Genomic DNA, 8,257 nt, shown 5'->3' with positions numbered 1-8,257 from the left:
AGAAAGAAAGAAAGAAAGAAAGAAAGAAAGAAAGAAAGAAAAAGAAAAGAAAAAAGCGAGAGAAAGAAAAAAGGAAAGAAAGAGAAAATCTTCCTTCTTAGGCTTGTTTTTAAGAATAAAGGAAGCTAATTCTTAATCTCAGGAAACAAACTGAGGGTTGCTGGAGTGGTGGGGAGTGGGAGGGATGGGGTGGCTGGGTGATAGACATTGGGAAGGGTATGTGCTATGGTGAGCTCTGTGAATTGTGTAAGACTGTTGAATCACAGACCTGTACCTCTGAAACAAATAATACATTATATGTTAAAAAAAAAAGAAGATAGTAGGAAGGGAAAAATGAAGGGGGGGAATCGGAGGGGGAGACAAACCATGAGAGACTATGGACTCTGAAAAACAAACTGAGGGTTCTAGAGGCGAGGGGGGTGGGGGGATGGGTTAGCGCGGTGATGGGTATTAAAGAGGGCACGTACTGCATGGAGCACTGGGTGTTATATGCAAACAATGAACCATGGAACACTACATCAAAAACTAATGATGTATGTATGGTGATGAACATAACATAATAAAATTTAAGAAAAGAATAAAGGAAGCTGTCAAGGAACACAAGGTATCTACTATGAAAGCAAGCAGTGGATAAATGTAGGGTGGCCACCATGAGCCAACCTTGTGTTTACAGCAGACTGAAAGTTCCCACCTGACTCAGGGCCAATGTATTCAGCTGTTTAAGATGATTTTTTTACTCATACTTTGAAAGAACAACATCCTGGTATTTTTAGCCTTTTATGTCAAGAGAAAGAACTTACCAATGATAAACCTTTTTAAAAAAATCTTTTGTGTTTTTCTGAGCCATGGCTAAGTCAACATTTGCTTGCATTCAAAAAAATAATAGTAAAGATTCAAAAAACCATATTTATTAAACACATACTGTTTGAAAGGTATGCCCAATGCTTTTGGGTTATCTCATTTAATTCCCATAACAATCACATGCAATAAGAATCACTGTTCCCATTCCTTACAGATAAGGGAACTGAGGCTTATGTTCAGAGAAATGCGGTGACTTACCCAGAGCCATACGGATTTGTAAGTGGCAAGGGAAGATTCCGTTATAAGTATTTTGACTCCAAACCCCATCTCTTTTCCCCCAAGAAGAAATGGTGCTATGGGATTCATATAAGGCACAGAGCCTGTGTAAAAGCTGTGGTTAGACCCAGAAACAGGGAGAGGTGGATCTCCTGATTTTTTTTTTTTAATCAGTATATCCTACGTGCCGAAAACCCTACTGGGAGAAGAAATAGAATGAAATGTAGCTGCTTTCTGGGATTCGTAAGTTTGCTGTTCCTGATAGATCACATCTCTTTCCTTTGGCTCCTCATCAAAACAGCATCCTTTTGGCTTCAAAGAGAAAAGAACCCTACTCTTTCCCACTCATTTATCATCAATTATAGGTGCCAACTAATCACAAGAGTTCCATTTTCCCTCTTTCCTGAGAATCTGGTTTCTCTAGGAAAGCCTATCAGTGGCAACAGTGCCGACAGAGAATGATATTTCTTGCACACCATTATGGCCCGAGTCACCCTCGCATCCAGCGCACATTCAGATCTGACATCACTGCCCAGGCGGTTGTGAGATATCTGTAAATTTTTAAGAACAGTTTCCCATGGATGATGCTGCAGACATCTGTAAGGAGGGAAAAGTTCACGTGATGACAATCTCTACTCTACCTCGGCTGGCTCACTGTTGCCTTTAAGTTCTAACCACTTTGTTTCCCATACATCCTCCAAAGTCCAAATACCATCTTCTCTCGGGGGTGCCCCTGATCACTCCCCCAGTCTCCCACCACCAAGCTGGGTCAATGATAAATACGGAACACTCCATATGACCCTGTTATGGCATAATATTCAACACTGGAGATAATTCTGTCTTTAAAGCTCTAGGCCCCTCCCCCCGCTCCCCGGTAGACTCAAATGCCTAAAAGGAGGAGAAGGAATATGAACTTTTTCACTTTGCATCCTTAATCCCAGCACATAGTAGGTGTTCAGTGAATATATGATAAATGGATGACTGCCCATTAAATGCACTATTTGCATTTATACTTCCCTGTGCTTGCTCCCATTGTTTCTATCATCTTAAAATTCCTCTCCCCTTTCTGCTCCCCTCAAATATGAGAAAATTTGTTTCCTTACCTGGCAGGAAGTCTTGGTCATTACTTATATAAATATTTATGTAAAATGTTCTTCTAATTAGTATATTCAATGTGATGTCCAGAGTTTCTCAAGTGATATACTCATTTAAATAATAAATACCTGGGACGCCTGGGAGGCTCAGTCGGTTAAGTGGCTGCCTTTGACTCAGGTCATGATCCCAGGGTTCTGGGATCAAGTCATGCATCGGGCTCCTTGCTCAGCGCAAAGCCTACTTTTCCCTCTGCCTGCAGCTCCCCCTGCTTGTGTGCTCTTTCTCTCTCCCTGCCCCTGACAAATAAATAAATAAAATCTTTAAAAATAAATAAATAAATAATACCTTACTAAACTTTCCAGTGATGTTCCCCCAGTTACTCAGAGCAGCCTTTTAATATTAAACATTAGTCAATATGAATCAGTACGAACTGAAGAAGAAACTGACCTCAGATTGTGAAGGACTTGGAGTCCAAAATATGTTTGTAAACTGGTCCTTTCAAATGCAAATTTTCCCATAGAAATGCTTTAAGAAATGATGGTTACAGTTCCAGCCTATTGAATAAAATTCTAGTCACTCCAGACACAGTATTTAATGGAACCAGCCTGAGACGTGTACTCTTAGAGTTAGGGTCAAGAGAGAAAAGAAGAAAGAGAGGAGAATTTCCTCCCTACTTTCAAGCACCCGAGCTCATGGCCCCCAAGGGATTGTAAAGCATTAAGTTTCTTCCTTCCTGTTAGTGCCCTTGTGCCCAAGCTGAAGCAAATATTTACCTCTACCCTAGTTTTCAGTTATGGAGTTCACCCAGGCTGCTTTTTAATCTTTGAGATTCTTTAACCTTGACATTTCCACTTTTTCCTAGGCAAAATCCAACTGATCTCAACCAAATGTTAGAAGAACAAATAAGTAAATTAATACACATTAAGGCGTAAATGACTGCTAGCCCATAAACCTTTTATGAAGCATTTAATTTTTAATAGAGAATAGTTGTTTACCTAAAGGAATTTATATTTCTAAACTGGCATAATTTCAGTAACTATAATAAAATAAACTGAAAAATCAGCAAAATATAGGGAAATCCTTCTGTGTGAGGAAGAAATAGGTCATATCTCCCTGAGAGCCTAGCCCTAGTTTCCATTATATTTATTCCTCCTTTTCATCTTCTTCTGTTTTAGAAACCACATATTTCTAAAAGTACCAAGGATTTTTTTGTCTGTTTGTTTGGTTTGGTTTTGCTTTTGGTTTGGATTTTTTATCCAAAGTGAGACCCAGGTTAACATTGAGTATTTTCTATAAGATCCTTTCAGGAACAAAATGTAAATTATTTCATTAGCCCCACGGAAACTAGTCTCAATATGTTATACTCACAGCTTTTAAGTTATATGCATTTACTCATCCTTTTGTCCTCTGGCTGCATCATTCATCAAACATTTATCATCTGTCCCCTGGAATAGGCTGGGGCCTCCATCAGTAAACAAGATTATTCGCAACAGGCCCTACCCTCAAGAAGCTGACATACCAGTGGAGAAGACAGGTCAACAGACCATTACAATACAGTGTCAATCCTTGCATCCAAAGTGCCAAAGTGGCTTAACAAATGGAACAGCCAATTGCCCAGACAAGTCAGAAAGGCTCCACAGAGGATGTGACATCTGCTTGTCTGTGGCTACTAATGCTCCCATGAACGAAAAGAGAAGAAAAACATTTCAATTATATAAGGCTGAGTACACAAGGAGGAGATGATGGGGACAGGAAGCCAAAACCTTGGACAAGGAGAGTAACTACCTCTTGGGAGAGGCAAAGAGGCCACTTAAGAAGCTTTTCCTTCCTAGTGTTCGCTCTTAAAATCTAGCTACCTGAGTCTCATCCCTCTTACAGCACCACTTTATACCAAGATGAACGCTACCTTAGGTGTATGTGCTCATCCAGCTCTCCTGGATGCCAAGCACAGCTCTCCTGGGCAGACTAGTAGTGTCTTATTCTTGTCTAGGATACTTTGCTGAGAGGAATGAGAGGAATGCACAGCCATGCTCTTCTAGAGACCTGCTCCTGGTGTAGCAAGAAGATCTTTACCCAACACCCCTTTCCCGCCCAGTCAGCCTCGCCTGTGCCCGATGCTGAGCTTTCACCTCAGAGCGTGCTGTGCCACATCCTGTGATGTTACCCTCACGGCATCCTCAGCCTCCCTCCCAAGGGTTTTCTGACAGACTCTGCTAGGGCAGAATATGTTGATTTTCTAAATCACATAAATGAATAGCCTGATTACTTGTTATGTAAGATATTGAAGCAAATATTTGCAGAAGTCTTTATGGAGCTCATTCCTGAGCACCTGATTCTTCCGAAAATCCTAGAGAACTGCTGCTATCTTAAGCCCCCACAAAAAGACATGTTTTATTGATAATCCTGACCTATTCTGCTCATTTGACATTCTTGTTATACAAATGGTTAACCTCAGAGTTCACTCCAGAAATCGCTGGCACGCACACGAGTTAGGAGATTCAGTCTCTTGTGCTAGACTGAGTTTGAAATTAAAGAATAAAGTGGGTCTTGCCTGTAGTGGCCTGGGAAACCATGGCAAGAATCTGTTCCACAAAGTTTTGAGCGCTCCCCCTTATCCCTTCCTAAATCAGTTCCCACAATGACCAATTTCCTCAGTAACCTAGAGGAAGCTATTCTGATGACTTCAGGGAGGATGCTAATAATGTTTATATTTAAGTAAAGATTGTGAAATGAAAGAAATGGTTTGAAGAATAAGATACAGATGTGTCACACTTCTGAGGTTAAGACAAATTAATTAGCCTTGCCTACCTCTGGAAAAACTCAAGTGTTCCTGAATAACTAATTTAATTCAGTGTTATTTTCTGAATAACACTGAATTAAATCAATTTGGAAGCTAGGATTTACTAGCTTTACTAATTGATTCCAAAATCAATTTGCTTTTTTAATCAATTTGGAAGCTAGGATTTACTTCTAGAAAAAATGCGAAGGACCTAGATAAGTTTATTCACATAGGATCCCTACTTTCATTTGTCTGGAGGATATTTATCACTTCCTAGAAAAGCAGTATGTTCTAAAAATTAATTCAAATGTGTAAACTTAGACTTTCTCAGTTCAGGTTTTCTCCAGAAAGTATCTATTTTTCCCTAAGACTAAAGTTGAGTTACTGTATTTATGATTGAAAATAATACTATATGTTTATAACCGGAAGTTAATTTTTTTTTACCTTTTCATTTTTATTTTCTCCAGGTGCATCTGGCATAGTGTCTGAGACTAATTAATTAACCCAAGAGTTCAAGATGATCCTCAACTCTTCCATTGAAGATGGTATTAAAAGAATCCAAGATGACTGTCCCAAAGCTGGAAGGCACAATTACATATTTGTCATGATCCCTACTTTATACAGTATCATCTTTGTGGTGGGAATATTTGGAAACAGCTTGGTAGTGATTGTCATTTACTTTTACATGAAACTGAAGACGGTGGCCAGTGTTTTTCTTTTGAATTTAGCACTGGCTGACTTATGCTTTTTACTGACATTGCCACTGTGGGCTGTCTATACTGCTATGGAATACCGCTGGCCCTTTGGCAATTACCTATGTAAGATTGCTTCAGCCAGTGTCAGTTTCAACCTCTATGCCAGTGTGTTTCTACTTACATGTCTAAGCATCGATCGTTACCTGGCTATTGTTCATCCGATGAAGTCCCGCCTCCGGCGCACAATGCTTATGGCCAAAGTCACCTGCATCATTATTTGGCTGCTGGCTGGCTTGGCCAGTTTGCCAACCATAATCCACCGAAATGTATTTTTCATCGAGAACACCAATATCACGGTCTGTGCTTTCCATTATGAATCCCAAAATTCAACCCTCCCCATTGGACTCGGCCTAACCAAGAATATACTGGGTTTCTTGTTTCCTTTTCTGATCATTCTTACAAGTTATACTCTTATTTGGAAGACCTTAAAGAGGGCTTATGAGATTCAGAAGAACAAGCCAAGAAATGATGATATTTTCAAGATAATTATGGCAATTGTGCTTTTCTTTTTCTTTTCCTGGGTCCCCCACCAAATATTCACTTTTCTGGATGTATTGATCCAACTGGGCATCATACATGACTGTAAAATTGCAGATATTGTTGACACCGCCATGCCCATCACCATTTGCATAGCTTATTTTAACAATTGCCTGAATCCTCTCTTTTATGGCTTTCTGGGGAAGAAATTTAAAAAATATTTTCTCCAGCTTCTGAAATACATCCCCCCAAAGGCTAAATCCCACTCAAGCCTATCAACAAAAATGAGCACACTTTCCTACCGCCCCTCAGATCATGGAAACGCATCCACCAAGAAGTCTGCCTCATGTGTTGAAGTTGAGTGACACACTCGAAACCTGTCGCTGAAGTAATCTTGTGAAAGAAGGAGCAAGAAAAACATTCCTCTACAGCACTTCACTACCAAATGAGCATTAGCTACTTTTCAGAATTTAAGAAGAAAAAGGTTATGTGGTCTCAACGAAACTTTCCAAAGCTCTGAACAAAAGCTTTTCTTTCCCTGTGCAACAAAACAAAGCAAAGCCATATTTCGCCCCATTTTGCACTAGATAGATGATGGCCACTCAAAGAATGATGTCAGAAACTGGATGAATGTGTTGATTGGGAAAATTTTACTGACAGAAACAACATCTCCCCAGTCTGCTCTTGTTCTGCTATTTTTGATTTCCACATAAAGGTATTTGGAATATGTTAAACCCTGAGAGGAGCAACAGGGGATCAGAGCTCAAGATTGCTCTGCCCAATTTCCAAAGGGCAGGAAAGCTTTTGTTCCTATTTAGCTATTAGCAACTCTGGCCCACTTGTACACGCTACTGCACATTTTGTACATAGACTTGCTAAGCAGTAATCATCGAGTTTCAGAAACTTCTGTGAAAGTCAACTAATGTCTTATAGATTCACACTGCCAAAATATGCCAGCTAATTGGCTTATTTGTACACAGATACTACCAAAGTCATATATAAAAGCTAAACTACTTGTAAAGGTATTACCCTGGTCCCAGGTAGTAGTGTCTTCCTAGTCATATCAGTTTTGTTTCATATCTGAGAAGTATATATATTTTGTGGTAAAAAGATTATATATCGTAAAGTATGCCTTACAGTTATAAAAAGTGTATGTTCTATCTGTATATGTATATGTATATCTCTAAACTGTTGTTACTTGATTAAAATCTGGCAAACCTTAAAATAATTTTATCATAATGTATTTAATCTTCATTACTTAAAATGGATGCTGATTTATTTTTAAAACAAGACAAATGTAACTATGAACACATTTCCATTTAAATTTTAATAAAACAGTTTAATACTATTGCTTATAGATTTTATATCCTGCCATTGAAAAGATAAATAATACATTTTATTCCACTGCACAGCACGTAATAAATACATCCTTTTGAGTTTTTCGAAGTTTTTTATGCAACAAAGAAAAAAAAACAATTTCTTATAACACTAAAATAAGACATTATTTTACACATCATTTTTTAATAATAGGACTTTTCTAATTACATACATGATCATTGTAGGAAATGAAGATATAGGAAAGCATAAAAATAAGTTATATTTAGTTCTCCTGCTTAAAAAATTACCATTTTTAACATTTGGGTGCATTTTCTTCTACCTTTTTTGGATTCATTATACACACATACATATATAAATCATGATATTTGAGTCAGAATGTATATAGTACTTTGTATACAGATTTTTCATTTAATGTAATAGCATGGTAGCTTGCCACATCATTAAATATTTTTTCTAAAACATTTTAATAATTGAATAACATTACAAGATACAGACACATTCTGATATAGTTAACTAGTCCTGAAACTGGAAGATTTAGCTTTTCTGATTTTTTGCTATCATAAATTGCACTGTGATAAATGTCCAAGTACTAAATCTGATAAATTACTCAATATAGTTCTAGAAGTGGTACAACCAAGTATACAGATATGAACATTTTTAATTCTCTTAATACATATTGCCAAATATTTTCCAGAAAACTTATAACAATTTATAATACTACCAACTATGTATGAAC

The 8,257-nt window shown here is 37.9% G+C and overlaps 1 protein-coding gene across 1 annotated transcript; it reads left to right on the top strand.

Moving 5' to 3' along the window:
* Positions 1–5,419: 5,419 nt before the first annotated feature.
* On the top strand, positions 5,420–7,422 carry AGTR1 (angiotensin II receptor type 1). Its single transcript, XM_032409195.1, has one exon. It carries the CDS (start codon positions 5,469–5,471, stop codon positions 6,546–6,548), a length of 1,080 nt encoding a protein of 359 aa, XP_032265086.1. The 5' UTR covers positions 5,420–5,468; the 3' UTR covers positions 6,549–7,422.
* Positions 7,423–8,257: the final 835 nt, after the last annotated feature.

This window comes from Phoca vitulina, unplaced genomic scaffold, assembly GCF_004348235.1.
Source record: "Phoca vitulina isolate PV1807 unplaced genomic scaffold, GSC_HSeal_1.0 scaffold10, whole genome shotgun sequence".
NCBI classification, from domain to species: Eukaryota; Metazoa; Chordata; class Mammalia; order Carnivora; family Phocidae; genus Phoca; species Phoca vitulina.
Note: the sequence above shows the minus strand (reverse complement) of the source record. Positions and strands in the feature narration are given on the sequence as shown.